The sequence below is a fragment of the Camelus dromedarius genome, chromosome X (genome assembly GCF_036321535.1).
Source record: "Camelus dromedarius isolate mCamDro1 chromosome X, mCamDro1.pat, whole genome shotgun sequence".
NCBI classification, from domain to species: domain Eukaryota; kingdom Metazoa; phylum Chordata; class Mammalia; order Artiodactyla; family Camelidae; genus Camelus; species Camelus dromedarius.
This window is the reverse complement of record NC_087472.1, coordinates 35614295-35630284: the sequence shown is the minus strand read 5'-3', so window position 1 is coordinate 35630284 and position 15990 is coordinate 35614295. Positions and strand designations below refer to the sequence as shown.

The window sequence follows — 15990 nt, the reverse complement described above, 5'->3', positions numbered from 1 at the left end:
GAATTTTTGTCTATTAATTAAATTTTCATTAAAGTTGGAATCCACCATGAGGGCTATCCTTAGTGGGAAGTCCAGAGCTTCTGTCCAAACTATTCATCTTGCAGCGTTGGAAGAGCAGAGGGACAGCATGCATCCCTGCAGTGAGAGCAAGTGTCATTAACCTGCGAGAACTCAGGGTTTAATAATTACTGAATCTGAATCTGTTGGTCCTAAATATAATTTAGTACACATAATAGTGAATTTTACATACATACAAATTAGGTAATCCTAATAGGCTGATCTTCACAGATATATTGAAAGAGTCCTGTGCTGGATATAACAGGAAACTCTTTATAGGTTGGTTCTGATAAGGTACTGTGGCCCAAAACTTAGAGTCATAACTTTATTCTTTTTAATGGATGAATAATATTCCACTGTATGGATATGCAGTGTTTTATTTATCCATTCATCAGTTAATGGACATCGGTATTTTCAAATCTTTGGCTGTTATGAATAATGCTGCTATTAACATTTGTGTACAAATTTTTATTTGAACATGTTTTCAATTCTCTTGGGTATGTAGCTAGGAATGGCATTGCTGAATCATATAATAACTCTATGTTGACATTTTGAGGAACTGCCAAACTGTTTTCCAAAGTGGCTGTACCAACAGCAATATATGAGGATTCTAATTTCTCCACATCCTCTATAACACTTGTTACTGTCAGTTATTTTGATTATAACTGTCCTAGTGGTATGGAGCAGTATCTCACTGTGGTTTTGTTATGTATTTCCTTAATATCTAATAATTTTTCTTTGATCTAGAACTATTTTGAAGTTTAAAAACATTAAGTGCATGGTCAAATAATGTGACCTGTATGATACTTATTTGGGGGGTTGGTAAAAATGTCTAGTACGTGATCATTTTAAAAAAAACATTCCATATGTTTAATACATGTTCATGATATTAACCTTAATTGTATTCAAATCTTCTATATCTTTACTGATTCTTTGCCTTCTTGACATCAGTAACTGAGAGAGGTAGAATGAAATTTTTCACTTTGATTGTGGATCTGTCCATTTCTTCTTGTAATTTTATCTTTTTTATTTCATATATTTCAAGGCTACTTATTTTGGTATATACAAGTTTGGGGTTGCTATGTCTTCCTAGGGAATTTAGTCTTTTATAATTATGTAGTGACCCTTTGTATCCCTAATAATGCTTCTTGCCCTAATGTCTAATTTGTCTGATATTACGGTAACAATTCCACTTTTCTTTTTGTTAGTATTTGTTTGGTGTATATTTTGCTAATATTTTGTTTTCACCTTTTCTGTGTTTGTTTTAGATAGCATATAGATGCATTTTAAAAATTAAATTCAATCTGATAATCTTCTTTACCTACTCAGTTAAGTCCATTTATATTTATTGTGATCAAGCATTGAGCTTATTTCTATCATCTTAATTTTGTTTATGTTTACCTTACCTTTTCTCCTCTCACTTTTTTTGGGGGGACATTGACCTTATTGCTATTATTGTTCATGTAAAAACGTCTATTTTTTCTGAAAATTTGAGAAATTCAAATTTCTAAAAAGTTGAGAAAATTAAAGAGAAAATCTTAAAAGCAGCCAGAGGGAAAAAAGACATTATGTTCAAAGAAGGAATAATAAGTTATTAGCTGACTTCTCAACAGAAATTATGAAAGCCAGAATACAGTGTGCTGGCTAAATTTAGTGCTGAAATAAAATATCTGCCAGTCTTGAATTCTATGTATGGTAAAAATGTCTTAAAAATTGAAGGCAAAATAAAGACTTTCCAAACAAACAAAACCTGAGAGAATTCACTGCAAGCAGACTAACACTCAAAGAAATAAAGGTCATTCTTTGGTGGAAAAAAAATAATCCCAAATGAAAACATAAGAATGCAGATTGGATATTTTAAATTTTTAAAAATTTGCCAAACTCATGAGTGAAAGATCAATATTTTGTTTTAGTTTGTATTTCTTTAATTGTTAGATAATTTGATAACTCCTGAATTTATGCCTGCTTGTGATCTGCCCACAATTTGGAATCTTTACACCTCTGCATATTGGTTGTACACGGCCCTTAATATGGCAGAAAGAGAAAGTTGTCTGCCAATATATACTCTTCACTTCTTCTTTTAATAATAGAAACCCCAAATTTTAGCTAGGTACTTGGATTTCCAGCTGAAAACTACATTTCTCAACTTTCCTTGCAACTACATTGAGATCATGTGACTGGAATAAAAGCAGAGGTGATAAGTGCAAACTTCTGAGAAATTCCTTTAAACGAAGGAACATAAGGATATGATGGTAAGAGCTGGAGAAGCCATCTTAGGTCATGAGATGGAAGCTTCATATTGGAACAATTTACCTCCATCTCCCCTTCTTCTGACTTTTGTTATTGTCATCATGTACCTTAATTATTTGTATATATTATTTTGAACTCTATAAGATACTATTTTATTGTTTTATAAGTTGCCATTCACTTAGATTTACCCTTTCCACTATTCATTCTTCTGCGGCTAAGGAAAAATAAGCACTGTTGTATACATTTTGTGAGAGTATGAATTTGTAGAGCCTTTTGGAGGAAAATTTGGTAGTTTTAACCAAGCTTAAAATGTGCATATCCTTTAACCCACCAATTGCACTCCTAAAATTCTATCTTCTAGGTATGCTCACACGTGTGTGCAAAAATGTGTGTATAGGATGTTCAATGTTGTATTGTTTGTAATAGAAAATAAATGGAGACAACTGGTATAACCAATGACAGAAACTTGTTAAATACCTTATTGTTCAGTCAGCTTGGAGTACTAGATGCTTGTTCAAAAGACTGACCATGTGATGATGATGATGATAATAATAATATTTTTTACTGAATGTTCACTGTATGACAAGTACCATGCTAGGTGTCTTAAATCCTATCTCATTTAAATTAATTTCTGCTATCCATGGTAATTTCTTTTTTTCTAGTCATTCATTCATGTAACAATTAGTTTGGGGCACCTACTATGTGCTAGTTCTGCCTACTAAATCCATAAAAATAGACTCACTTTCCCCAGACCAATAGTTCCTAATCTCTATTGCATTACAGTCATCTTTGAGATGCTGATGAAAGCTATAGCCTCTGATAAATACTCACAGTTTCCTTGGGGGATCACAGACCACCCTTCTGAAGCTCCAGCAGGTCTGTGGACCCCAGACTAGGTTCATAACCTCTACTCTGGAGCAGTGGTGTGAGAACACACAAAGGCAGGTGGAGTGGAGGAGGGAAGAGGCCAAGGCATACAGAAACCTTTGGCAGGCTGGTTTCTGTAAGGAGAGTCCTGGTTAAGTGCAGATTTTGCTGCCAGGATACTAAGACACCAGGATGCTGGGGTTCCTTGTTGAATACTAGTGGTGCCAGATGGACCATACACTCCTATTCCCCAGAATTCCCCTCCCCACCCTCCATCTCCCGCCCCTGCCTTCTAGGCCTGGACATCCTAAGCATCCATCCCCTCTTCAATTCCAAACCTCACAAGGTCAAATACAATTGGCCAGGACCTCAAGCCTTCTGCCCAAGTGGTTGGGGAGCCTCTCCCATAGACTAGGTGTGGGACTTTATAATCAGGCCTTATCTCCTTTTTCTCTCCTACCTGTGGAAATTTCTATGGCAATGGCCAAGCAGGCTGTAAGGATATCTGCCTGAGAAGCCACCAGACACTCACTTTCAAGATTTATCAGTGCTTTAGTTCAGCAAAGGACAGCCAACAAAACCTCCTGGGTCAGTTTGGGTTCTCTTATAAGCATACTGAGACGGAGTTAGGAATAAAGGAGGTTTATTGGTTAACACCTGTGAAAGGTAAAGAGGGAGGAAACAGTGTTGGGCAGGGAAGTCTCCAGACATTGATGTACATCTGTGAAAGGAAAGCAGGACAAAAGCAGAGTTAGGCAGGCCTGTGATGTGGAACTGAAAGTCTCGGCCAATCCAGGGGAGAGCTGCAGCGCAAAGATCGTCCATCAGAGAAGTTCAGCAAAGGATTGAAATGGTCAGGCTTTAGCATCCTCGCTGTGCTCAGTCATTGGCTACAAGCTGCTCCAGAAGAGCATGGCCTTGGCTCAACTACTGCAGTGGATCCTGCAGGCACTGCTACTGTAGGCCATCAGTTAACTGTCCTCCTCACAGGTGAAGGGTAAATTCTTTTCTGAAGGGCTAATTGAGCCATGTCCCTAGGTGCCATAACCTTCAAACCTTTCTAACCACCAAGAAAACACCCAGCGTGGTCATATCTAGGCTATCAGCCTACATAATTTGAGGTCTCACCTTGTGGCACTTCCAAGACAGGGTTTGCAACCTGGACTGGTTTCCTCTGCCTTACAGGGAGTGGGGGTGAAAGGGGCTCCCATCCTATGCTGCTCTATTTTTTCCCTCTAGATATTAGCCCAAGTTTCAGCCTCAGTTGTGATGTATATACTGAATATGCTTCTCCGTGTTTACCCTTGGCTCTAGAAGCCTTCCAGCCAGGAAAGCAAGGAAATGAGATGCTGACAAGACATACAATGAATAGGCACATATATACACTGAGTGTAGGAGCAGCTAAGTCTCCCTCAGGCTCTAAGAATGTACAACACATCAATTATAGTAATCAACTTAAATTAGAAATGATTTTAAAATACCACTTGTTGAAGAGATTGTCTTTTCTCCACTGTATATTCTTGCTTCCTTTGTCATAGATTGTATATATAAGCTACAGTTCTCATTCGAAGATGCAAAGTCTTCTTTAACCATCATGTCTTCCCTTCCAGAGTGATTATAAATTTCCTGTCCAAGGGAGGCTAAATTTTCTAGTTTCTCTCCCCCACTTCCTCTCCTTTTATTTTCAGTTGTTTGGAAGGGAACATTTCTCCAGCAGTCCCTCTGTCTCCCCTCAGCTCATTTTTCCTCTGGTCCCTTCTCCTGGGATTTGCCTTTTCTCACCAGCAACATTCAGAGCCAATGAATTATCTCTGAGATTGGACATGGACCATGGGGAATCCTGGGTGCCACCAACGGACAGATGAAATTATTAGAGAAATCGTTCCCAAGGCTCTTTCAGAAATGAGACAGAAGGTTCAGGGGAACAGAGAGCAGGTTGGCCACCTCAGGCAGCTCAGGGCTTCAAGGTGGACCACAGAACCTGTGCCTGATAGGTGTTGCAGACTCCTATTGCTTATTTTCTGCCCATAAAAGACTTGAAATCGATAATGTTCCAGTCCATTTTTTCTCCCTTTATGGAAAGGCCTGTCAGAACTACATTTGTGAACTGCTATCCTTTCTTTTCTTTAAGGCCCTGAATCTCCTTTTACGGTTAAAAAAAAAAAGCCATCTCTATCTGTATTGATCTAATCTTAGGATTTTTGTGGAGCCAGGTAAGTTTTGCAGTGGCAGTGGTAAAGTTTACAATGACTGTCTAGTTGTGGACGGAAGTCCCGATCAATTAATTTTAACCTAAAAGAAACAGAATTTGGAGAGATGGAGAAGCCAATCACCAAGCCCCAAAATAGAACTATTGTATTTGTGCAGCACTTAGCACTTTTCAAAATATTTTCACATTTGTTGTCTTATTTGATCCCCACAACTACCAGGTGAGCCAGATAGGGCAAATCTCCATTCAACAGCTGAAGACAGAGGCCCAGGTGAAGTGACTCGCCGCTAAGGTCACAAAGCAACATCAGGGGCACAGTAGCCTTAGAATAAGGGTCTCCTTTCGGTCTGGGACCAGGATTTACACCTTAAAGGCCACCACTGCCTTTGTTAAACCAGGGGGGTTGAGTGATGTTTGGGGTGTCCAAGGATGGAGGGAAAGGAAAAAAACACGTGAAATCGACTTGAAGTGGGCCGAAATAGTTTATGTGGTACTAAGACATGTTCAAAAGTTGTTCTGCTGGAATGCCTTCTCAAACCTCTGCCTGGACTTCTGAAACAGGGCAGCCTCCTCCCTGTTTCAACTCCTTTTCATTGCCACACATCCTATTCTCAGATTCTGTCTAAAGACTAACCTAAATAGTTGCTTTCCTAGCTTTGAACCTCGGGTGCAAGAAAAGCAATGGGAGGAAAACAGGGCTGCCCTTCATAAATATGACACGTCTAAGAGGAAGTTTTTGATCATTTCTCAGCCAGACACCACTTTTTGGAAGTCAACCCTACCCTTCCACTCCCCTACTAGAAAGTGATGGTGAAAATATCATGCTTCCTCTATTTTCATGTTTTCCAAACTGCTGGTACAATCTATTAGGAAGTTGTAAAAATCAATTCAGCAGGCTATGATCAGCATTTTAAAAAGTTAATAAAATGAAATTGAAAATGCCAGAAACACATCGCAAGTAGTAAGCGTAAGTTTTATTTTGGATATATAATTTTTATTAATAGTTTGTTTTATATATATATATTCTATATATATAAATATATATAATATATTTGTATACTGTGTTGTGACATTTTATACTTCTTACTGTGGGTCAGAGCAAAACTTTGAAACCACTGATCTATAGGGTGCATATACTCTATTCTAAGACCCTCCATCTAACACATTATTCCAACAATATTTCTAGTTTCTTATCTTTCAGTGCTTCTCTAGGCAGCAAGACTGATGTATATAGCTCACTGATAGTCACCAAGAAATCTTCCATATAGAAAGATGCATTTGACAAAGAAGGGCAAATATTTATCAATAGAATACAGCAGAGTTTGGTAGTAAGTGCTTTGATGAAATATTTTTATTGTACAGGGCCAACTGTTAAATTAAAAAGCAAATATGCCCTACCATTTCCCCCTAAATATGTAGTTATGTTAAAGCTCATCCATGCTTATCCTTTCTAACCTAAATTGTCAAATTATAACAAAAATCAGCAAATGAAGTCCCCTGCTATCAAATTCCGTGTGTCACTAACTTCAGGCAAGTCAATCCAGCAACATTCCAGAAGAAGAGATCATGGTACCTTCTTGGCTTTTATTTGACTTCTTGCTCCTTTCCCAAACACCACACTTATCCTTTAACCTCACTGGGACACACCCACAGACACACCATACATTACTAGGTAATTTCCAAAAACTAGGAAAATGCTGATTCCAATTCACCATGGCACTTACATGCTTAAATAAGGTCTGTAACTCTTCCAGCCTCATAAGCTCGTCATGAAATACAAATAACTTGGTCACAGAGTTTGGGTTGTTAGCCTCTTAAACTTAAGTCTTTTATTCCCACAAATGCCTACAAATTTGCACCAAAGTAGACTCCTAACCATTTTTATCTAGGCAAAATTCATTACTGTATTTCATCAATCTAAGATGCCATCGATTGTAAGACTCACCAGTATTTTATGTACCCCAGAGGAAATAAAAAAAGCTGATCAAAGTATGATTTAACATCAATTTATGATCCATACCAATTTCAGGGATATTCAGTTGTAAAAAATACATTCTTCTTTGAAGAGATGAAATATAGTGGTTGATTTCAAGGGCTGTTGCCTCCTCTCACTCTTCTTCAAGTATCTGCTGACATACTTTTAATATAGAATTAAAGTTAATGGGACCTTTTTTTTTCCTGGAAATGAACTGTCTTTTGGTTTCACTGCCTACTTAATATAGCAGTTTGGCTAGTTTTTTAAGGTTAAAATTTCCAACGTCTCACCAGAAACTTCACTGCTACTTCAAACAGGTGATCTCAAGAATGTGAATATTTGGTAGGAAAAGAGGAAGAACAAGATAGGCTACAGAAAGGAAAAAGTCTGAGCTGTCAACCATTGTTTCCAACATTCTAACTACAAATTTGTTTAAGAAAAGCCTTATACTGTAAAGAAACAACCACCTGTTCTGGAGCCTTAAAAAAAAAATCAAAAGACCTTAAACCAAGCTTGAGAAAACTTGTCACAAGGCAAATTTTATTTTTTTCAACTTACAAAAATATCTGCATGTCAAAAATACAGTCTAGTCCATGTAAGCATAGTTCCAGCCATTTAAAAGTTACACAGAGTTTGGAAAAAGCAATTCATATACAAGTCTTAAAACATTCAATTCATGAATAGTATAGAACCACTCAATTCAATTATTGCTAGTTATATGCAGCTTTTACTTGAGACTGTTCTCCTTAAGGGAAAGGGCAGTATTTGGGCAATCTGATCGTTGCTGCTAAAACTGGCTTTGAAAAGCCAATCCAAAATTAGAATAAGCTAATTTTGAGTAGAATACAATGTGTAAGTTTTAATCAGTACAAGAAGGTGTTGTCTAAATTTCAGTTCTGTCCCTTTCGCCTATTTAATTCTATTCTGTTAATATATCAGAAATGCAATGAATAGTTTGAGACAAGAGTAAATGAATTACTGATTTTCAAACTAAATGGTAAGAAACATTAACTCTGGGCTGTAATGCAGAAACAAAGCTGCCACATCTAATGTAAAAAGATGAAAACAATAAATTCAAGAATGGAAAAATGTTTAAAGTTTAACCACAAACCAAAGCTAGATTTCTTTCTCTTTAGACGCTGAGACATAAAATGGATCAATTTGTTCTTTTGAAGTTTATGGGCTTATAAAGATCTGCTGCTCTCTATTTTCTCTAAAACAGCTATTAGCCACATAACAGGAACATGTTTTGTAACAGATCTATTTGCTCAATGCCATATAGAAGAACAAATCATAAGATTAAATAATTTTAAGGTTAAGGAGGAAAACGATTGTGCAGTTGACAGTGTAAACACAGGGAACAGGTCACTTACTTTGGGGGTGGGTAATACATAGGAGACTTTTGGCCTGAAGTCACATGGAAGACTTAGAAGTTAAGGTCCCAAAGAGAGAGCAATGGCTTTGTTTCCCACTTTCCTGTCAGACCCTGCTGCAGGGTCAGGCTTATTGCTGACATTTTACCCCCATAAGTTCTTGAATAAATTGAGACATATATTGGTGGTAAGTATGAGGTGAACTGGAAAAACATTTAAAATAATTTTTAGAACAAACGTGACACCATGACCATTTGGCAAGTATACTTATTACCTTAATGACTTAAATCCTAAAAACTGGCTACACTTTTTGGAGGTAGAAAACAAGTACCAAAAATTTACCATTTGGCCACCTCTCCTTGCTTCTGGCCAACCTCGGATCCCTACATTTCTCACTCCTCATTCTCCCATTAAAGCTATTAGTCCTACTACCATTCGTTACCTAAAATTATAGACCTGGAGCTGCCAAGAAAAAGCTTTTTAAGAAGTTTTACTTTTAAGCCACTGAGTATGTCCAACACTCAGGCATCAACCAAGAACATTTCACACCTCTCTAGTAGATTAATTCACTTCATAAGAAAACATGCCAACATAAAAATACCACATTACTTAATATAAAAAGACTACTGAACATCTCTACATGTGATTCTAGGATGTCAGGGTAGTTATGCAAACCTCTATCAGTAATGTGTTCATTGAACTGATCTGAAAAAGCCTTAGAATGAAAACTACATTACCAGTGTTTACCAAAAATAGGTACGTGTTGTACTACAAAATTAACCTAATAACAACAACAAAAAAACCCCACTCCACTTCCTCCTAGAGAGTTATGTTGTGCTGATATCCCATAGACAGGACTATAAAAGGATTTCATTTTTGCGATATGCTGGGCTCACAGTGAGTATGTTAGCACAGAGATCATGGGTTTAATGTTACTATTAGAATGTCATTAGTCAAACATATATAAGGCATGTAGAAAACTGGCATTTAGGCTCGCAAGGGCAATGATCCAAACTGCAGCTGCTAGTAAAGGTGCTGCTAGGAAGAAAAAAAATATTAAAGAAATTTAGTTTCGGCACATACTAGTTTACAGTGCTTCCACAATGAAATGAATTAATTCACATAAATTTCTGTTGCTGGAACTAATGGACCAAAAGAGAATGGACTTCTGCCCCCTTTAACTACTAGCCCAATCTTGAAAACGGAAGCAGTCACTTGCGATCTTCCACACGGTATTGGTAGGACTAGACTGAGCAGTCAGCAGGAAGTTCTGGTTGAAGTAGTGCTGTTTGTTGCCATCAAACTTCACTGTGCCACTGGTCACAACAAGAACTGTAGTCTGCGCCTGAGTAGCTTGCTCTTCACCCACACAGAAAAAGAGAACAGGGTGGATTCCATCACTAAGTGAGCAGATTTTCGGGCTTAAACCACACTTCCTATAACTTAACACTAAAAAAAGTTTCTTTGAGCATAATCCTGAGAAGGCATTCCCACAGTGAGAAAATGAAATAATCATTTCAAAGATCTTAGCATTATTTTCCGTCCAGAAAGATTTGGACTGCTCTAAAGTTTCAAAATAAAAAGCTTACATCTAGCATAGGACTATTTGGTTCCTGTATTTATTAATATTTCATTGAGTTTCTAACAAAGCTTTGTCATATTTTGCTTCTTAAGCTATAGTTCATTTCAAGAATTCTGAAGGAAAAAAAAAAAAACAAACCCTGAACTACTACGTAAGATGCTTAGGACCCCACCTAGAGGTTAATCGTACAAACTGCATCAATCTACCTTGAATCAAATTCTGTCTTGCCAAAAGTCATCCTTTCATATAACAGAGTAAATTTCTGTGAAATTTTTAATAGGTTGTAAGATAACAAGACACATTAATCAGAGACATAGTACAATTTTTCTCTGGGGACATTTCAAGGCCTAGAAGGTAACTATTTATTTAGGGAAAATAGATAATCATTCCTCAACAAAATCACAATCAACAAAAATCATATTAAGGTTCAATTTGTCACATAACTTTTAATAAGCCATAATCACTCAAGCCACCAAAACCTACAAGTGGTCCTCTGTGAGCTGCACCTAAAGGAAGACCAAAAGTTTGATTTGAATTTTTCATATTTAACTTGCTCGAAAAAGTAATTCTACCTCTGAAAGTTGCTAGCTGCTTTTGGTGTTAAAGCTCAGTGCTCACTAAAGGAAAACAAAGGAAGTACCTTGAAAGACCATGATCTTACCATGAACTGGCTGGCAATCTAACATATTGACCTGGAACTCACTAGAAGGCAACATCTCAAAAAAATTAGTTAGGGCTTCCAGCCCTGTAACAACATTTCCATTCCATATTAAAGTGGCCTTGTCTAGATACAGCCTGGTTAGTGCCTAAAAAGAAAGAAAAAGGAAAAATAAGGAAAGATTTTTGTTTCTGGATAAGCATTTTACAGAAATGGATTGAAACATAACAGGTAGTATCTAAACACTTTCATAGTTCTTCTTCCATCTCTACTTCCTTTGCCCCCTCCCACAGAAAGACAACGTGAACAAGGTGTCTGCCTTATGATGTTGGCCTTAAATAGATATTACCCTACCTTTAGTAAACTAGGCAGCTAGCTAAATGCTTTTTTTTTTTTTTTGCATATTTCACTTTAACCACAATGAGAAAACTTTGTACCAAACTGGAAGAGAGTTTTTTGGGAAAGTTTTGCTTTCTATATTAAAATGAATTAAATGATCACAAATTTCAATTTCACGCAACCCCAAACCAGTTTTAATCTCCCTCCCTTTTCTAATTCTGTGAATTAATAAAGCTGTCAATCAGGCCCTACCCGTACACTTCAATCCTGTAAATCAAATAAGTTAAATAAGTTAAATCTCAAATAAAGCAGAATTCATCAGTTACTCTTTAGTCACGGGAGTCGGTCACAGGATTTCAGTGTGTCAGAGGACATGTTATTTGCTTAGCTCTAAATTTAACTTGGATTAAAGGGCCAACACATACATATCTTAACTCTGCAAAAGAACTATGTTGCTTTTTTTTGCTAATTTATCTTTGAAAGCACCAAGGCACAATAAATGTCCATTGTCACATCGCTTGCCCCTGTCCCATGTTATCAAACATCAATATAAAGAACTTCTGTTTAATCCTCTGCCTTAAAAATAGGTTTTTAGAGATAAGATGCTAACTTCTGTACCTGCAGTATAGAGAATGTTCTGTACAACACAGTCCTATGAGGATAAAAGACCTATACAAGACTCTGAAATATTGAAATAGTTACTTAAAAAATATGGCTCAGGGATAAAACACAATGAAAAGAACTTATGATGTGAGAACTTGCTCTGGTGAAGACTGAAAAAGTATCCAAGTAATGTGGATTCTGTCTGTGAGTGCCAGTTATAGCTGTGAACTTTAATAAAAAAAACACCTATTAATACATGAAATTAAAGGGGCAAATCAGGGAACACATGGCAGCCCCTCCACTAACACTAACACTATTTTAACCATATTGGTTAATGACGGGACTGAGAAAATGTAACATATTTAAGGAAATATATTTGGGTGCCACGTTAAGTGTAGTATTGAAATTAACTCCCTCTTACCACCTTAAAAATCAAATGACGTTAAGAGAGGTTAGCAACTTGCCCAAAATCATAGAGCTGGGCAAACACAAAGCTGGGATACGAGATTCCAGAGGCCACAATTCCATAATGCCATTCCACTCCTTCCCTATATAATGTGCTTTTAAAGAACAAGTCCACAGCTATTACTTATGCAAGTCAGATGAGTGGCAGGCTCAAAAAAAAAAGTGGTATTTAATACAGAGTAGTAGTGTACAACACTCACCCGTCTCCTTTTGTCCATTGTCTCATAGTAAATATTGACAAATTCCTCAGCAGCTCTGCATGCCTGATCTACATAAGTTTTAAAATCCTACAAGAAAAATTTCATTAAAGTGTACATTACCACCCCTCCAAACCCTCACAAACACAAAACCACCCACAGAAACTGATGGTTTATTTCAATCACTTTGTAGCTCCATACATAGTCCACATTCTTCCATATACAGTTGAACATTTAAAGGTTAGGGCTCAAGTATCCAATTTTAAAAATTTTCACTATTTTTAAGAATGTATCTTTAGGACATATTTATCCTTCATTAGTGGACTTGATTTTTTTCTCACTTCAAATATAAATCTATAATCTTTGCTTGGCAACTGGTATTTTAGGCTTCTAATATTTTACAAAACATTCACCTTAATAGAAATGATGTGGTCTGAACCTTAAAAAAGAAAAAAAGAAAGAAAAACAAGGAGTAGGGGGTGGCCAGATTACCATTAGATAAACTGGGAAAGTGTTCTCTTTTCAAGAGACAAGTTATTCAAACGTTGTTGAATCGGGAAAAAAACAGACTAAGAATAAAGCTCAATGAACTGCTTGAAAAACTAGGTATTTAGAAAACTTCTCCACATTACATAAAAATTCACCGGCATCTGTAAACAATTTTAAAAACCGAGGAAAAGAAATGCTGTTGCGGTTTTCTCTTGCAGGAAGATTAAGTTCCTTCTTCCCCAGCCACTTACCAGCCCAAGCTTTTATTTGAATTAAGAATCAGTTTCATTTCGTTCTTGGGTAACTCAAAGTTATTTAGAGAGGGAGATGATCAAAAGGAGATTACAAGCCATAAACAACAGACCCCAACATTCCCGACTCTCGCTAGTTCCCAAGTCAGGGAACCTTCCACGATCTCGGGAAGCGACCGCACAGCCTTGGGAATAGGGGGGTCGCGGGAGGGGGAAGGGTGGTTGTGGGGTGCTGCAGAGAGCGGGCCCCACCCTCGGAGCATGGCGGGCCAGGCCCTGATTCGTTGCTTAACCACGTGACTGGCAGTCATCCCGCCCCGGCGCCCATCCCCTCAGCCGCCCGCGCCCAGGAACCCTACAGCGGCTGCGACACTCACCACGGAGAAGGCCATCGGGGAGTACGAAGCAGCCTGTTCCTGCAGTGGCGGCGTCACTACGTTCTCTCCTGTCCAGCTCCCTAGGCTGCGAGAGGATCAGGTACTTAGGAACACAGCGAAACCCGCCAAACGCACAGAATTCTCTGCCCGCCCATTCTCTCCCGGAAGTAGCTCGGTCCGTTGTTAAAAGCACCCCGATGTACCAACCTTGAGGCCACTTCTCTTCAGTTCCGACCGTGCCCTCCCATCCGCCTTATATATGCACTTGTTTGATATTTATTAACTTAGTTTGGAAGAAAAAAAATCGCTTTGCTTTTGTAACTGGTTAATCCCAGCAAAAGTATCCGTTTCTCCAAAGTGCCCTGGGACAGCAAAAAAAAACAAAACAAAAAAACCAAAAAAACAAACGAAACAAAACTATTTAAGGTTTCCAATCGGAGGACTTCACTGCTCCAGGAAGCAGGCCCAGCGTTAGCTTAACACCAATGACAAACGCGAGAGACCTATGAAATCTGTAGCCAATAGGAAAAGTGGGCGGAGCTTGGGGAAAGCGCCTAATCATACTGCGTATGACTGGTAGGCAACAGTTTAGAGTTCTGGAACATTCTGGAAGAATCGAGCTCACTGAATTAAACCCCAATGTTTCAGTAGTATTCGTAAAATTATTAAGTATTTGATTTTACACTATTCAGTGGAAAAGGCTCATTCATTTCCTCCATTCTTAAATGAAGATTAGTCTATAGTGCCATTCACAACCGTCCGCAACCTATTTTAAAAATAACTATTTTATTGAGTGGTTACGGTGAGCAAGGGGTATTTTCTAAGTATTTTAACCCATATTCACTTATCACCATAATGCTATGAGGTGATCATCTCTGTTACATAGTTAAGACATAGAGTAATTAAGTAACCCGCTTAGGGTCACAAACTACTTAGAATTCGGGCTCAACTAATTTAACTACCACTGCAACCCGACTTCACTAAGCAGCATCCTTCAAACCGTTCACCTCAAAGCCCCCTCAAATTTTTGGGTGCTCAAACGAATAAATCAGTTAGATGTTTCTATAGTCTTACCATGCCTGCCTTCTTTGTGGTTCGTCATAAAAATTGTCATTCCTTCCTTGGTGTCTTTCACTGTCTCTCTGAGACCGGTCTCCTTTGAATTTTCTCATATTTTAATCTTATTTTCCCCACCGGCTCTCTTCCCTTCAGTCGAGCTCTAACTGTAGCTACTTCTCAGCGTACTCTCTGCCCTCCTCAGTGCCCCTCTTTCTGGCGTCATTTCCGGCGGCGGCAGCGGGGTGGGGGTGGGGCGGATGGTGTCTCCTTGAAAACCTCCGTCCTCCCACGTGACAGCAATTGCTACTTGTATGCTAATGAAGTTCAACAACACGTCTGCAGCGCTCCCCTCTTCTCTGAGCTTCAATTCCACATTGCTAAATATGAACAGGGGAATGGACTACAAGCTTCTCAAACTTCTAGAGTTCAAAATTTAAACTCATTATTTCCTTTGCACTTTCAATCTGCTGTATTCTTTCTGTTATCTATGCTTGAGTTTTTGGAATTTTTAAAATTTTTTGGTGTCCCCTAACATCATCATTCATTTGTTCATTCAAGAGATATTTATTGAACACATGCTATGGGCCAGGCATTATGCAAGGTTCTGGATATAGAGCAGTGAACAAGATAAACATGATTCCTAATTTCATGAAGCTCACAATGTAATGGGAGTGGTAGACAATAAACAAAACATTAATGAATTACAGAGAAATTCCAAGTAACTTGTCTAATTCTGCCCATTCTTTAAAGAAATTCTCTCCCTCATTCTCTTTCTCTCTCTCCTACAAACTTTGACTTTGATTGCTATATTCTCATTTTCCCAAAATTCTAATCTTTAAAGGGCTACCTTGGTCTGGTCTCAGTTTACCTTTCCAGACTTCTCTCCCATTATTCACCAACATTAGTAAAGTTAACTACTACTGTTTCCAAAAAATGGTTCATGTTTACTGCTTTATATAGGTGATTGCTTTTCTTAACTGAGAGCTTAGTATGTCTTTGATTTTATTATGATTTCATTCAATCCTCACAACCCCTGGAGGAGCAAATATTATTATCTAGATTTTTAAGAATCTAAATTGAAGTTCAAAGAGGTTAAGTAAGTTGGCCAAGAATACACAGCTAGTGGAACTGGTATTTTAACCCACAACTGTCTGATCCCAAAATACTTTTTCTTAGACACTCTATTAGTCATACATTTGCTTATCCTATGTTTATTTTGGAATATTTATTCTCTCCTTC

At 37.8% G+C, this 15990-nt stretch overlaps 1 protein-coding gene across 3 annotated transcripts; it reads right to left on the bottom strand.

The window, feature by feature from the left end:
• Positions 1-7871: 7871 nt before the first annotated feature.
• NXT2 (nuclear transport factor 2 like export factor 2) lies at positions 7872-14896 on the bottom strand. 3 transcript variants are annotated; one of them, XM_031446180.2, is made up of 5 exons: positions 14767-14896; positions 13693-13777; positions 12579-12665; positions 10975-11119; positions 7872-10090 (listed from the first exon to the last, which is right to left on the bottom strand). In XM_031446180.2, the coding sequence occupies exons 1-5, from the start codon at positions 14862-14864 to the stop codon at positions 9909-9911; spliced, it is 597 nt and encodes a 198-aa protein (XP_031302040.1). In that variant the 5' UTR covers positions 14865-14896; the 3' UTR covers positions 7872-9908. The 3 variants fall into 3 exon arrangements, with proteins under 3 accessions (XP_031302040.1, XP_064338999.1, XP_031302041.1); XM_064482929.1 differs by lacking the exons at positions 13693-13777; positions 14767-14896 and adding an exon at positions 13429-13595; XM_031446181.2 differs by lacking the exons at positions 13693-13777; positions 14767-14896 and adding an exon at positions 13316-13549.
• Between the last annotated feature and the right edge of the window lie 1094 nt (positions 14897-15990).

Excerpts from the sequence above, each read along its gene's own strand:
- NXT2 (XM_031446180.2), bottom strand. The coding sequence starts at position 14,864 with ATGAGAAAATTCAAAGGAGACCGGTCTCAGAGAGACAGTGAAAGACAC. Across the intron at positions 13,778-14,766 it reads CCACAAAGAAGGCAGGCATG|CCTAGGGAGCTGGACAGGAG; the intron begins GTAAGACTATAG and ends ATCCTCTCGCAG. Across the intron at positions 10,091-10,974 it reads AGATTGCCAGCCAGTTCATG|AGCAAGCTACTCAGGCGCAG; the intron begins GTAAGATCATGG and ends GTGTGGGTGAAG.